The sequence below is a fragment of the Monodelphis domestica genome, chromosome 3, assembly GCF_027887165.1.
Source record: "Monodelphis domestica isolate mMonDom1 chromosome 3, mMonDom1.pri, whole genome shotgun sequence".
Classification (NCBI taxonomy): domain Eukaryota; kingdom Metazoa; phylum Chordata; class Mammalia; order Didelphimorphia; family Didelphidae; genus Monodelphis; species Monodelphis domestica.
In genome coordinates this window covers 289218658-289235569 of record NC_077229.1, presented here as the reverse complement: position 1 = coordinate 289235569, position 16912 = coordinate 289218658, and the positions used below count along the sequence as shown (strand labels likewise).

General features: G+C 34.8%; 1 protein-coding gene across 1 annotated transcript in view; it reads left to right on the top strand.

Moving 5' to 3' along the window:
- Positions 1-16912, top strand: part of CCDC178 (coiled-coil domain containing 178) — a 682244-nt gene that overhangs the window by 239787 nt on the left and 425545 nt on the right. The window contains exons 14-15 of the mRNA XM_056821069.1: positions 5612-5707; positions 5825-5961. Of these exons, the coding sequence (XP_056677047.1) occupies positions 5612-5707; positions 5825-5961 (233 nt within the window). The remainder of the gene's footprint in view (positions 1-5611; positions 5708-5824; positions 5962-16912) is intronic.

The following is a 16912-nucleotide window of genomic DNA, read 5'->3' as shown; positions in this document are numbered from 1 at the left end:
AGAGGAAGCAGTTCACATCTAGATTGTTGCCATGTTTACCTGGAAGTCAGAACTGTGATTTATTAATAGAAAAAAATAAAGAATCTAAGAGCTGGGACAGACTTCCGTAGTGGAAGCTGCTTCAGACTAACTTTATGGGACAGTTTATATAGGTTACAAGATACAAAATTATTTCCTTTCACATATAGGTTCTTATTTTTACAATCGAACAAATCTTATTACCAACACAGGAATGTGAGGACAGTGATGAGGGGACAATCCTCAGATTTATTTACAGGTTGTTATTTAGGGGTTCTTTATTTTCACTTAATCACTTAGCCCTAGTTAGCCATATATTATCTTGCATTCCATCCTGCCCTCTTTGATATTCCTGAAATTCCTTTGTTTCCTGCCCTCCCTAATTCTCATCCCCAAGCTAAGTAGAGCCTGGTCTGCAACCTGCATAAGCATTTTGACCTCCTGGGGGAAGAGAAGCTTGGTCTGTTCCCTAAAAATGCAGGCAGGGGTTTATATGCCTTTTCTACTTCAATTTTATTATCCTCCCCTTATGGGACTACTTCAATATTTAGTCCAGTGCTTCTCAGATCTATTCTGGAGTGGTTGTCAAAGGAGTTAGGCTATACTACTTCCTCTTACCTTTCTATGTTGACTGATATCCAAAGATTTATTTTTTTTTCTTTTTCACCCCTATTCTCCTTCCTTCTTGAACAATTGGAGAAAAAGAAAATCCTTATGAAAATATTCAGTAAAAAAACCCAAATTCCCATATTGTCCATGAACAATTTCATTCTGTTTATTAATTCCATTTATTTATCAGGAGGAGGGTAGCATTGTTTATTATTTGGAATTATAATTGGACATTGTATTAAAGAAGTTAAAATTTTCAATATTATTATGTATTAATTATCTTTCTGGTTTGTTTATTTCACTATCTTCATTTTATTTCTCATGGAAAAGAAGTATTTCATTTCATCAATAAAGAATGATTTTACAATGTTATCATCACTAATTGATTGGCCTCAGAAGCATCTAGGAATATTGATGATTTGTACATTTTGTTTTCAGTGACATTTAAAAGTCATTATTTTCTATCATTTTTAAAATGAAAGTTTTGAATTTGAGATAGTACTTTGAATCTAGCACCCCTTGTTTTTAAGTTGGAATTTTTCCAATGCTCTTTAATAATTCTATGTTGGTGATTAATAATATGAACTGCCCCTCTGATGGTACTAATTACAACCCCTCAGTTTTGTTTTGTCTTTTGGTGGGTTAACTTTATAAAACCCTAGCAAAATATTCACCAAACATAGTAGGCATTCTCAGCCAGTTAGCAGTAAATTGATAAGAACATATTTATTAAGAATTTATTATGTTACAGGAATTGTGCTAAGTATAGGAGCTACAAAGAGAAGCAAAAGACAACCTGATCTCAAGATGTGTGAGTGCTGGTGAAGAATACCAACTTCCCATTACCTCTTGATCTCCTTACTTGACTTATGCTTCCATTCCAGATCATATATTCTTCTGATAATATCTTTTATGTTGTTTCTGCTGCAAAATTTTTGTCTGTAATGTAACTTTTTATTCTTTTAAAATGTTTCTCTGAGGGGGCAGCTGGGTGGCTCAGTGGATTGAGAGTCAGGCCTAGAGATGGGAGGCCCTAGGTTCAAATCTGACCTCAGACACTTCCCATCTGTGTGACCCTGGGCAAGTCACTTGATCCCCAATGCCTAGCCCTTACCACTCTTCTGCCTTGCAGCCAATACACAGTATTGACTTCAAAACAGAAGGTAAGTGTTTCTCTGGAGTCTTTATTCAAAATTGATGTACACATGTTTGCTGAATTTAGTTTTAGAATTAGTAAAAAAAAAATAGCACTTCTTTTGGAGCTTTGTATTCTCAAGGTTCACTAAAGCCCTAAGGAGGTTATAATGCAATGGGAAGAACATTTAAATTTAAAATTAAAAGCATTGTTTCAAATTCCTTCATTGTTAATTGATTTCTAAATAACTTTGAACTAGTCACTTAACTCAGTGTATCTATTTCTTCATCTATAAATTTAAAATAGTGGGATTAGGTGACCTTTATCATATTACTCAGCTCTAACCCATGATCCTATGTATACAACTGTGTATCAGCTCCTTGGCATTTCTTTGTTTGGGTAACTGATATAACATATTGGTCTACATCTAGTGTCTGACAGATTTATATTTATTTTCTCCAGAGATTTTTGTCAAATAGGGAATTCTACAGTGTTAATTTGTTTCGGTTTATTGAATACAAGGTTATTGAAGTCAGTTATTAGTTAGTTTTCCTTGTCTAGTCTATTCTTTTGAGCTACTTTAAAATTCTTTTTAACTACTTTTAGAATTTTCAACAAAAGAATTTTAATGATTATCATTTTTACAATATAGTTTGAGGTTTTGCAGTACTGTTTCTTTTCCATTTTTATTTTTCTTTTCCTCTCAATAGTTTAGGTATTTTATACTTTCAAAATGGATTTTGATATGAGTGACCCTTTGGTAATTGGATTGATAAAATTCTAATTCTATTGTTTACTTTTATTTGGAGTATTTTACTTTTATAATTTTGGCAAACCTCAGTCATGAGCAATGAATACTTTCTAGTAACTTAAGTGATTCTTCCCACCTTTAGGGAACATTTTACAATTGCACCCAAACTGGTACTAAGTGTGTTTTGATAGATTGGCTAACAGATATTTTATGAATATTATCCTCATACATGAGTGGAAATGGTACAAGATTTGGAACCAGAAGGTTCCAATCCCAGTTCTATAATTTATTCTAAGTGTAATCTTGAATAAGCAATCACGCCTGGAGTAAGTGATCATACTTTGAGGCAAGTGATCACACCTGGATTAAGTTGCTTTAAATGCTAGAACTCATTTTCTGCTCTGTGAAATTAGTGAGTTATACTATATGACCTCATCTAAATTCTCTTTACTTCAGGAAATGTTTTTAAGATTCCTGGAGCAGTATTTTAAATTTCTTATTTTGGAATATTCTCCTTTGCTTCATGTATTTTAATTGTGTACTAAAAATTCTATCTTGATTCACATTGCTGATTTAGTTATGAAGGATGTCTTTTACAGCTGATGAATGATACAATCCTTGGAATGGATTTCTCTTTTGCTTGTATCTTTATCCTAATGAAGCCACAATGTCAAAATGTGTAGGAATTGAATTCTTTTCCTAGTTCCGTATCTCTTCTTGGTGATTTCCAAATTTGTTGTATTACAAACAACTTTTTACATGTTTAAATATTGAAGGGTCAAATTTGACTTTTAACTCCTCTACTTTGTAGTGCTTCAGAAATATTAATGTGACCAGCTGTCATTCTTTGTGGATGATATGATGATTTACTTAAAGAATCCTAGAGAATCAACCAAAAAACTAGTCAAAATAATCAACAACTTTAACAAAGTTGAAGGATACAAAATAAACCCACATAAGTCATCAGCATTTCTATATATCTCCAATCCATTTCAACAGCAAGAATTAGAAAGAGAAATTTCATTTAAAATCACCCTAGACAATATAAAATACTTAGGAATCTATCTGCCGAGACAAACACAGGAACTATATGAACACAACTACAAAACACTCCACACAATTAAAACTAGATCTAAACAATTGGAAAACCATTGATTTCTCATGGGTGGGATGAGCTAACATAATAAAAATGACCATCCTACCCAAACTGATCTATCTATTTAGTGCTATACCCATTGAACTTCCAAAAAACTTTTTTACTGAATTAGAAAAAAGCATAACAAAGTTCATTTGGAAGAACAAAGGATCAAAGATATCCAGGGAAAAAATGAAAAAAAAAATACAAAGGAAGGTGGCCTTGCAGTCCCGGATCTCAAACTATATTACAAAGCAGTGATCACCAAAACAATTTGGTACTGGCTAAGAGACAGAAAGGAGGATCAGTGGAATAGACTAGGTGTAAGTGACCTCAGCAAGACAGTCTATGACAAACCCAAAGACCCCAGCTTTTGGGACAAAAATCCACTATCTGACAAAAACTGCTGGGAAATTTGGAAGACAGTGTGGGAGAGATTAGGTTTGGATCAACACCTCACACCCTACACCAAGTTAAACTCAGAATGGCTTGAATATAAAGAAGTAAACTATAAGTAAATTAGGTGAACACAGCATTACATGTCAGACCTTTGAGAACCAAGCAAGAATTAGAAAAAGTCACAAAATGTAAAATAAATAATTTTGACTATATCAAATTAAAAGTTTTTGTACCAACAAAACCAATATAACTAAAATTAGAAGGGAAGAAACAAATTGGGAAACAATCTTCATAACAAAAACCTCTGACAAAGGTCTAATTACTCAAATTTATAAAGAGATAAACCAGTTGTGCAAAACATCAAGCCATTCTCCAAGGGAAAAATGGGCAAGGGACATGAATTGGCAGTTTTCAGTTAAAGAAATCAAAACTATTAATAATCACATAAAAATGTTCTAAATCTCTGATAATCAGAGAGATGCAAATCAAAACAAGTCTGAGGTATCACCTTACTCCTAGCAGATTGGCTAACATGACAGCAAAGGAAAGTAGTGAATGCTGGAGGGGATGTGGCAAAGTGGGGACATTAATTCATTGCTGGTGGAGTTGTGAATTGACCTGACCATTCTGGAGGGCAATTTGAAACTATGCCCAAAGGGCAATAAAATCTTGTCTGCCCTTTGATCCAGCCATAGTATTGCTGGGTTTGTACCCCAAAGGGATAATAAGGAAAAAGACTTGTACAAGAATATTCATAGCTGCGCTGTTTGTGGTGGCCAAAAATTGGAAAATGAGGGGATGCCCTTCAATTGGGGAATGGCTGAACAAATTGTGGTATATGTTGGTGATGGAATACTATTGTGCTCAAAGGAATAATAAAGTGGAGGAATTCCATGGAGACTGGAACAACCTCCAGGAAGTGATGCAAAGTGAGAGGAACAGAGACAGGAGAACATTGTACACAGAGACTGGTACACTGTGGCACAATTGAAAATAATGGAATTCTCCATTAGTCTCAATGCAATGTCCCTGAACAACCTGCAGCAATCTAAGAGAAAAAACACTACCCATAAGCAGAGGACAAATGGTGGGAGTAACAACACTGAGGAAAGGCAACTGCTTGACTACAGGGGTTGAGGGGATATGATTGAGGAGAGACTCTAAATGAGCGCCCTAATGCAAATACCAACAACATGGAAATGAGTTCAGAGCAAGGACACATGTGATACCCAGTGGAATCACGCATTGGCTAGGGGAGGGCTTGGAGGTGGGAAGAAAAGAAAATAATCTGTTTCCAATGAATAATGTATGAAAATGACCAAATAAAATAATTTTTAAAAGTTAAAAAAAAGAAATATTAATGTGGAACAATACAAATAATATCAGACTTTATTTGTTGTTTGCTTGAATTTAACTTTTCCCCTCTCTTTTTATTCTTTATCATAATTAGTGGCTTCCTGAAGGTAAGGGACATAGTTGGGAAATACAGCTGATATGAAAATAAAAAATAACAAAATGCATTGAAATTAAGAATTAACTCTTAACAAACTTTTTTTTTATTTAGATGAAAGAGTTAAAAACAGCAGTGGCTATTCAAGCCAAGAAGATTAAAAAGTTAGAACAGGAATGTGAAACTGTAATGACTGAATATTCTGATACAGTAAGTTTCCTTCTGTCTAGGAATGCTCATTAACTATTGCTATAAATAATTCTGTCTATCTTTAACTTTTGGGAGAGAGAAGGTTTTATCTTATGAGTCTCATTTTATTTTTTCAAGAGAAAATTTTGGGCAGCTGAGATAAACAAACTACAAAAAGAACTTGAGGAAATCCTAGAGAAAACAGAAGATCTAATAGATGAGAATAAAAAGCTTGTTGAAGAAAATGAAGAAGCATTGGACTCAATCAAAGAAAGGTAATCCCAAAAGAAATGTACTAAATATGGACAGAAAATGTGAATGTGAGATCTGGAGGAAAACAACTACCATTGAAGATGATAACATGATTGTATTGTGAGGATTGCTGTACCTGGATTATAAAGTGGGACATTCAGTTTCATATTTACAGCACTGGTGTGTGGCTCCAATATCTGGATTTTAGTTCCCTTCTAGTGTTTACTAGCTGTGTGTGTGGAAAAGTCACAGATTTGTGACACTTAAATTATAGGATGAAGAAAAACTGTATTCATTAGCCACCTCACTGAGTTATATTTGCAAACTTCTTTTTAAATTAAAAGGTGGTGTTAAAATGAGTATTATTTTGAATAATTTTTAGATATATTGTCACTAATTCTTAACCATTTTTCTTCATTAAGATATATTAGGTCTCTTTGTTTTTCATTTGCTCAGTTTTTTATTTCTAAATTATTTACAAATCAGCTCTAATTACAATTTCTCAGAGATACTAAAGTTAAAAGTAAAAAAAAATCAAATTTCTAATTCATGAATATAAAAGTAAGCATCCATTGATTCATATAAGATTTTAAATCTCCTCCAGAAGGTTGAGGGGTGGCTTTCATTGCAAGGATCTATTTATGTATATAATGTAATTCTCCACTCTACATCTCCATTGGAGACAAAGATTTCCACTTTTGGGTGCAGCTGAGGAAAACTGTCAGGCTAAGAGATCACTCCTTTACTTTCCCGTCTCTAAGATGGACATTGAGCTAAAATTTTATCTAGCTATTACTTATGAGATATTTGTAGTCTAGGAGTTCAGAATTAAAATAATTAAAAACCAGTTTTCCTAGCTGCAACAGGTAGGAAGCAGTCCTGCCCAGCCTCATATCTGGAAGGTAATTACTGACTTTTACTTTTAACTCTTTAGCTTCCTCTTAGCAAAAATTTATTATGCAAAAGATAATCATACGTAATGAGCAAATGTCTTAATTTGAGCAAGTAATATAACAGAAAATATGAATATTAGATGAATGAAGATGACTAATTCTCCAAAGTGTGATCTAAGATCCTTCAGGGTATCTATGGGGTCAAAACAATTTTCCCAAAATACTAAGAAGTTTTCATTTCTAATATGGTCAGTATCAAGAGATATAACTCACATAGACAAAAGACTTTTTTAAGAGTATAAAGAACTCCTGAGACCAAAAAGTTTAGTAACTAAATGTTTAGACAATAAAATATTTAAGTAAATCGGTTCTTAGAATTAGGAGCAAAATAAGTCCTCTTTCAACCAAGCAAAGTATGCAATGAAGAACCCTGCTCTTGTGAAATTATTTGGGGTTTAGGAGTTAGGAAACAACAGGCACATTGGGAGGCAGGTCAGATTTCCTCACAGATCTGTGGCTACTGAGACTCCCATAAGCTGCATCAAAGTTTCATTTTCTCTTTCCTCTATTCTCTCTGAAATTCCGTTTCTCTCTCTTACTCTCTAGTCTCTCCAGAATATCCTTCACATATACTTTGCCCAATGAACTCTAAACCAACTATTCTAACTTCATGGTCATTATTCTTTCCTGTCTAACAGACTGCCATAAATGAGTACCAGGAAATAGAAAACAGTAATTTGAAATTTTCTACCCAATGTCTTTTCATTTCTAGGGTCCTGGATTTTGTTATTTCCCTAAATTGTTAGGTTAATGAATATATTAGGTAACTATATTTCTGGACAGAGAATATTGAGCAATGACAGACCTTTGGGATTGTATAAAGAGACTGGAACCTTGTAGTATAGCTGGGGTCAAAGTAAATGGTAAAATTATGGGTCCTGGGAAAGTTGGACCAATTCACTGATCTCTCAACCCTCTGCTGATTGCTGAATGGTAATTTGAAGGAGTACTTGTATTTTTTCTCACTTTCATATGACCTTTACAAAAACTGAACATCTGCATTAGCATAAAGAATTAAAAAACAAATGCCGTATAGGAGAAAACTAAGGAATCTTTTATAGACCATATTATAATAAGTTTATCATTAATAAAGATATTTGGGAGAAAATAGACTTAAATGAAGACAAAATAATATAATTAAAGTCTAGATGGCTCGGAGAACAAAGTAAAGAACTTCTACCTAAATTTGTCAAGGAAAACAACAATGAGACAGAACAAAGCTTTTAGGATGCGAAGGGAAATTTTACATCTATGTTGATCAGCAAAAGAAAAAAAAAGGTTGAGAAAAAATGAGGTAAAAGTTAGGGTAGGTCATATCAACTTAAACATTTTATTTTTATAATCATTTAAATTTTATTATTGACTTACTATCCAAGCCACCTAAAATAATAACTTTATTAGACAAGAATTCTTCTTAATTGGGTTCTGTACAGCTTTTTTAAATTAATCAGTAATTGTGACAGAGGACAAGCACTAAGTGATAGGTATACAAAAGAAGAAATTATAATAGATCCAGAAAATTTGGAGGGACTAACACATCTTTCCTTCATACCTCTGAGATTAAAAGGTAGGACTGAGTTACAATGCAGAAAGGATGTATTGAGAAAAATAATTGGTTCTATAGGTATCTATTTTTCATATACATAAGAGAGAGAAATACATAGAGCATTCTCTAAACCCTCACATATATGTGTATATATGTGCCTGTGCCTGTGCATGTTTGTGTGTGTGTGTGTGTGTGTGTGTGTGTGTGTGTGTGTGTGTGTAAAACTAGGCAAAGAGATCAAACTCTACCTAAATGTTATGATTTTTCTTCATTGGTATCTCAGAGTGATTATGACTAAACTCATAACTTTTCATCCAAAATAAATTCCCTGTAGTTGAAGGGTGTTGGGTTGGGAAGAAACACAAGGACTTTACTACCATTTCCGTCTAGGATTAAAATGCTCTGTTAAAATTTTTAATAGAATATTATATAAACATTATATTTTAAAGTCTGAAATAAATATAAAAATAGAAATTCTGAAAGTTAAAAAGGAATAGGAGGAATGGAAACCAAATGAAATGTTCAGATGATAAAATTAAGACCTCATATTTTTAGAGTAATGAAAATTGAGATATCATTAGCTAACTAGACAGAGCAAATTATCAAAATAAAAATTACATGTCAGTATAATAGAAGACTTGAATGAAATGCATGAAGAACAAAAATGTAAAATGCTTAGATGAACAGATCAAGAAATAAAAAAAATTAATAAAATCTGTCTCAGGAATAAAAATTGACCGTGACAAAAGTGGACACTCACAAAAAAAAAAACCAGGCTTAGATAAACATAAGAGTAAGGTCTAGCAAATTTTCAGGAAAAAAGCAAATATATTATTTCAAGTTATGTACAAAAAATAGAGATAGAAGACATTTCAAATACCTAGGCAGCTATGGAGTAGAGTTCTGGGCTGAGAGTCAGGAAGATCTGAATTCAAATTTAGCCTCAGACAAAATACTAGCTTTGTGACCTAGGGCAAGTCATTTAAACTGTCTGCTTCAGTTTCTTCAACTTTAAAAGGAAAATAATGATAGATAAGCAGACCACACAATAATAGTACCTGCTTGTGAGGATCTAATCAGATAATATTTGTAAAGTCTTTAACCCTGTACCTTTCACAAAGCAGGAACATAATAAATTCTTGTGCTCTTCCTTCCTTATAAGAAAGAGTCCTCATCTCCAAAGTATGGATAAAATAGAGAAAGAAATAAATGGACCAACATCATTGTTTGAAATTCGAAGCAAACCTTTGAATAAAATATTAGCCGATAGACTATAAACCAAATTTTTGAAGGATTATTCAATATGACTAGGATGCATTTATACCTGTGGGGGAAATAGTTCACATTGTTTGTTTTGTTTTACAGTTATTTTTAGTCTCTGACTCTTTGTGACCCCATTTGGGTTTTTCTTGGTAGAGATAATAAGAGTGGCTTGCCATTTCCTTCTCCAGATCATTTTACAAAAGAGTGAAGAGAGACAAACAGGGTTAAGTGACTAGCCCAGGGTCACATGGCTAGTGAGTGTCTGAGGCCACACTTGAACTCAGATCATTCTGACTCCTATCCACTGCATCACCTATCTGCTATGTGTATTTCTCTCTCTGTGTCTCTGCCTCCCAACTTACACAGACTACCAAGAACATGTTCTTTTGTACAAACTGCTACTTTCACTCTTAATTTTTCCCCTCAGAATTTTCTCTAGGTTCTATAGTTCTTGCAGACTAACAGGGGAAGTGGGTTTCCCAAATTAACTCTCATTGTACTCGAAATCAGCCAAGTAGCTTGAAGTCAGGGATCTGACTGCCTTTGCAGTCACCAATTCAACCCATCTTAATATCAGCACTGAGAACATCTTTGGAAAGAAATGTAAATGGCAGTACTCATTCTTTCTCATTACACCTGGAATAATCATTTGTCTTCCTGGGGACCTAGAGGGCTCACTGAATAGAGCCCTGGGTTTGGAGTCAGGAAAATCTGAATTTAAATCCTGCCTCAGACACTTCCAACCATGTGATTCTGGGTAAGTCACTTAACCTGTCAGGCTCAGTTTCCTCAATTATAAAAGGAAGATAATAATAACTCCTATCTACTAGGGTTCTTTTAAGGATCAGATGAAATAATAATTGCAATGTGCTTAGCATAGTTCCTGGCTCAAAATAAGTACTATATTATTTCCTTCCTTTCTGTCTGTAGCTATGTTGTGTTCCTCAGGCTATATATATCCACTTACATACTAATGGTCTTTGTTAGGCTGCTCTTGCCTCCGCCAAAACTGCATTTTTCAAAACCTCACCACCAACAACTGAGCAAGAAGAACATATATTTTTTGGACATCCTACATTCAAATAGGTGACGGAGTGACTTTTGATACCTATTGGACTAGATATGTTGTTCCTTCCTTATGGGTACATTTGCAATTTGCTTTGCTAGAATTTGTAGAGACCTTCCATCCAACATAGCCTTCCTAAACATGGCCTTGGGATCTAGGGACGCATTGGAAGGGATGTGCTAATTAACCTATGAGCAAAGTGGTGTTTCAGTGCAATGCAGGAGTAGGAAACATGTGCAAATAACCATAAAAGAAAGAAGCTTTGGAAAGACAAGTTAAAACACATGAAATACAATTTTGATCCTCCCCGTAGCATGATTTCAAATTCAGTACTGACACTTTGCCTTAAATATCTGCCCCACTTTATTTGGGGGAGATGGGGTAATAGGCTTCCTGTTTTTAACCCTTTGGTATTTGGGGATACTTCAGAGAATTCATAGTTTCCAGCTTGGCTTATCCTTTTTATTTACATCCTTATGGAACCTAATTTGAATCCTACCCTAGCTTCCTTATGTGGAATTTGCTATACTACTAGCTTAAAAATTTGCTCTAATCTATTTTAAAAAATCTTATGTAACCACTACATGTAACAACAACAAATGAAAGTTTGGTTTGGGGAGCATATTAGAGTTTAGGAATTAAATGTCCTCCAAATCCATTAAAAAATTCTTCTTTGGAGAAGGCTGAGTCGAGATGGCAGCATAGAGGCAGCGAAAATTCAGACTTCTGAAAACCCTTCCTGACCAATTAAAAACAAAATTCTTCTAGGGGACTGAAAACCAAATCAAACAACAGGACAAAGCTAAGGAACCCTTCTGCTGGACTCAACTTAAAAGGTACACCCCCCCCAAGCCTAAATTTGAGAACACTCAGGTTTAAGGGAATGGAAGAAGGAAGGTCCCAGGACCACTCCCCCACTTACAGTACTGAGCCTCCAGCAGTGGCTGGAGTCTCTGGGTAGGCAAGGGCACTAGTCTGGAGGGAGTACCTTGTGGGAAAAACTGTGCCAGTCTTGGGCTTTGAACATAGGCTGTGGGGAGGCAACTGGAGGAGAAGCTCAGAGAAGGCAACCCAATCACAGCCAAGACACTCCATATTACTCCCCTCTTCCTGAGGTTTTGGCCTCAGGGCACATCCAGCTCTGCAAGATCAACCCCACCCTGGCTTAATCTTATCAAGCTTTCAGGGGGCATGGAAGCTCAAGCTCCAACACCCCTCTCCCACAGACTGCTCTGAGAGCCTTGCTGATGAAGCTCCAAGAGTGAAGGCTGCAACTACTACAGAACACCTTGATAACAAGGTGGGAAGCCCAGCTCCTTTTCAGTTTCTGCTGACAGCTTGGGAAGATCTGACATCAGGACTCAATGTGACCAATCAGCAGAGCAGAGGAGAAGTCCCTTCAGACCAGAAAAGCCCAAACCCACAGAACCAGTACATAATGAGAGGAGCAAGACTACAGGCAACTATGGTGTGAAAGAAGGGGGAAATGGGAACAAACAACAGAAAAAGAAAAAAAGAAATTAGAATTGACAACTTCTATCCAGGCAATGAACAAAGAGCAAATGGAACAGAGGAAGATCAAGGAACACCCAGAAAAACCACAGAAACTCCAACAAATTGGACACAGGTTTTGGAAGAACTCAAAATATAATTCAAAACACAATTAAGAGAGGCTGAAGACAACTGGGGAAAGAACTTAAAAGGCAAGATAAGTCATCTGGAAACAGAGGCATTTGAACTAAAATGAGAAAATAGTGTCTTCAAAACCAAAATCATTCAGCTTCAACCAGAAGGAGAAGGATGACCAAAAATCCAGGGATGAAATTCAGTCTTTAAAAACTAGAATACAACAATTAGAAGCAAACCTCTTCACAAGGCAGAAGAAAACTATAAAACAAAATCAAAAGAATGAAAAAATTGAGGAAAATATGAAACACCTCATCCACAAAACAGAAGATTTAGAAAACAAATCGAGGAGAGACAATTTAAGAATAACTGGGCTACTGGAAGACCATGGCAAAAGAAAAAGCCTGGACATCATTCTACAGGAAATTATCCAAGAAAACTGCCCCGACATTCGAGAGCAAGATGGAAAAGTGGAGATTGAAAGAATTCACAGATCACCTCCTGTGCTTAATTCTCAACTGACAACATCCAGGAATGTTATAGCCAAATTCAAGAACTACTAGACCAAGGAAAAAATATTACAATCTGCTAAGAAGAAGTAATTCAGATACCATGGAACCACAGTTAGGATAACTCAGGATCTGACTGCATCTACACTGAAGGACAGAAAGGAATGGAATATGATATTCTGGAAAGCAAGGGAACTAGGTCTATCTACAACCAAGAATCAGCTATCCAAAAAAACTGACTATATTCTTGTAGGGGAAAGTATGATCATAAATGCCAAGACATATAGATGTGTATGTATATACATATACATATATATTATATATATAACTAGAAGTAAATAAAAGAGATTAATACTAAGAGAAATAGGACAATAAACAAAATTGGGTAAATTTATATATCATAAAGAAACACATGGTGGGAGTGGGGGAGAACAACAATACACTGGAAGGGTAAAGAAGTTGGAGATAGGAAATATTCAATTTTTACATGCATTGAAATTGACTCAAAGTGGGAAGAATAATCAAATCCATTGGGGCAGAGAATTGATTTTGCTCCCTATAGAGAAGTAGAAGGGTAACAAATGGACTGGTGGGGAGGGAAGCAATACAAGGGTGGGAAAGGGCGGAGAGTAGTTTATAAAGACCATAAAGAAAATAAGAGGGGAATAAGAAGGGGAGTGTATAAAAGAATGTAAAATAAGGGTGGGTAGTAGGGGGACTGATTAAAAACAAAACACTGATATAGAAGGAAATAGTGAAAGAAGAAAGTGAAGGACTAGGAGTGGAAATCAAAATGCTAAGAAATACCCAGCTGGTAATCATAACTCTGAATGTGAATGGAAAGAACTCACCCATAAAACACAAGCAAATAGCAGAGTGGATTAGAATCCAAAATCCTACCATATGCTATCTACCAGAAACATACATGAGGAAGGCAGATAAATATAGGGTAAAGGTAAGAGGTTGGAGCCAAATCTATTGGGCATTAACTGAGAAAAAGAAGGCAGAAATCACAATCATGATATCTGACAAAGCCAAATTAAAAATAGATCCAGTCAAAAGAGATAGGGAAGGTAATCACATCCTGATAAAAGGCAGTATAGACAATGAGGAAATATTAGTACTCAACATGTATGCACAAAATGGCATAGCATCCAAATTTCTAAAGGAGAAACTAATGGAACTCAAGTATGAAATAGATAGAAAAAACTATACTAGTGGGAGATCTGAACCTTCCTCTATCAGAACTAGATAACTCAAACCAAAAAATAAGAAAGAGGTAAGAGAAGTGAATGAAATCTTAGAAAAATTAGTTAGTAGATATGTGGAGAAAAATAAAGAGGGACAAAAAGGAATACACCTTCTTTTCAGCAGCACATGGTACATTCTCAAGGATTGACCATGTACTAGGGCATAAAAACATTAAAAACAAGTGCAAAAGAGCAGAAATAATAAATGCAACCTTCTCAGACCACAATGCAATGCAAATAATAATTAGTAAAGGTACATGGAGAGCCAAACCAAAAATTAATTAAAAATTAAATAATATGATTCTCCAAATTTGGTTAATTAAATAAATTAAATTAAAATAAATTAAAGTAAATCATGGAAATAATTAATAATTTCATTGAAGAAAATGACAATGATGTAACATCCTTTCAAAATCAATGGGATGTAGCCAAAGCAGTACTCAGGAGGAAATTTATATCCTTGAGTTCATATATTAACAAATTAGGGAGGGAAGAGGTCAAAGTATTGGGCATGCAAATTAAAAAACTAGAAAGTGAACAAATTAAAAATCCTCAGATGAAGACTATATTAGAGATCCTAAAAATCAAAGGAGAAATTAACAAAATTGAAAGTCAAAGAACTATTGATTTAATAAATAAGACTAGAAGCTGATACTTTTATCAGGATGTAATTACCTTCCCTATATCTTTTGACTGGATCTATTTTTACTTTGGCTTTGTCAGATATCATGATTGTGACTTCTGCCTTCTTTTTCTCAGTTGATGCCCAATAGATTTAGCTCCAACCTCTGGAAAAACAAATAAAATAGTCAAAGTACTGACCAATCTAATTTTAAAAAGGAAAGAAGAAAACCAAACCAACAGTCTCAAAGATGAAATGGGAGACCTAATCTGTAATGAAGAGGAAATTAAGACAATCATTAAAACGGTTATTCCCAATTATATGGCAATAAATGGCAATCTTTCCACAGTTCCCCTTAGAACCTGTATGTTTTTCTCTTTAGCCCACCTTTTTGCTCTTCACAGTGCCTTCTACCTTCTTTGTTATTTCTAGGTATTCCTGAAATACACATTTAATTCAATACTGCTCAGATGGGTTTTCAAGCCACAATGGAAACATTAGGGAGACCTGACACTCACATATGGAAATCTGTGAATTCCTTACAAATATGAGTTCCATACAATACACCTAGCCATAATGTGAATCACTGATTTATTTAATTTGAACTTCGTGAATCCTCTTTCCCTTTAACTTTTATTAATATACTAATCAAATTAGTTACACTAAGCAGAAAACAATCAACTTTATAGCAGATAGATTATAAAATAATAACTAAGAGATCCTTAATTTTCCCTCCTTGAGTAACCTTCCCCATCTAAACTTTCCTGTTTTTGTTTAAGGCACCACTAATATTCCAATTTTCCAGATCTGTTAAGTTCAGAATTATCTTCTACTCTTCCTTTTTTGTTTTAGGAATGACATAATCAGATGGATAATATCTAAATAAGCGTGACTAGAATAGCGAAGGGCTTTCAGATCATGCCAAATGATGACCAATTGAAGGAATCAGCACTATTTATTAGATGAAGAAAACTTAGTGAGGTTATGCTAATTCTTTTTAAATATTTGAAGGGCTTTTCTGGGGAAGAAGGATTAAGTGTTTTTATTTTAGTATCAGTGGACAGACAATGTTCAGTGGATTAAAAGTTTCAAAGAGACAAATTTAGACTCCATTTAAAGGAAATTTTCCAAATATATTAAAAATATGCAAAAATGGTATAGACCAATAGAGTAGTGAGAGTATGTCTCCATGCTAGTAATCTTCTCACAGAGATTAGAAGATGAATGTCAGTTGTGTTATAAAAGAGGATTCTTGTTCAACTCTAGGTTAGATTTGATGATTTCTGAAATCCCTTCCAACTTTGAAATTCTGTAATTCTCTGATCTAGGATGTAACATTGGTCCAGGCCCCAGAATATGCCATTCACAAAAGTTTAAAAGCAGATTTGGCATACTTAGTCCAGCCGGCAATATTATTCTTAGAATATTGAACTAGGAACAGAAAGTCATTTTTTACTTTCTGAAGATCTAGCTTTATCGAAATGGAGACAATTTGAAAATAGTTTAAAAGATCTAGAATTAGGAACAAAGAGTGTATTGAGTTTGAACACTGATGGCATCCTAGACCCAGGTATCATCATTACAGAGATTTGCTTCCTACAAAGTTGGCCACCTTAACAGAATGAGGAAAACCCAGCTCTTACATATCTTTATCAGCACAGCTTTTGCATTCACACTAGACTGAATAGTAACTAATAAATACAATGAGAAGCCATATAAGTGATGTCTCCTATCACTGAACTATAGAAGTCAACTAGAAGCCAGTGGGCAATAGGACTCCCTTCCCCCCACAAAACAAAACAAAGCAGACCTTCTAAATTGTGTTTGGATTCAGTAAGATTGGAGGACTGCTCTGAGAAAGTTATAATAATCAGAATGCCTCAGGAGACACAAAGAATATAGTTGAATTAGAAAAACCAATAAGAACAAGAGGGGAAAGAGATCCCTAAAACTCTCTCTAGAGATGGCCAAGAGGACTCCAAACATCCAGAGCTCTGTATCTCAAAGATCTATGGAATCCTGACTCTGGGAAATAGAGGTCAGAGTAGAAACCTAAGGAAGTCAGGAGAAGACTAAGTAATGTTTATCATCCCAAACAAAAGAATCACAGTGTGCAGAACCTTGTCCTGGCACAAAGTC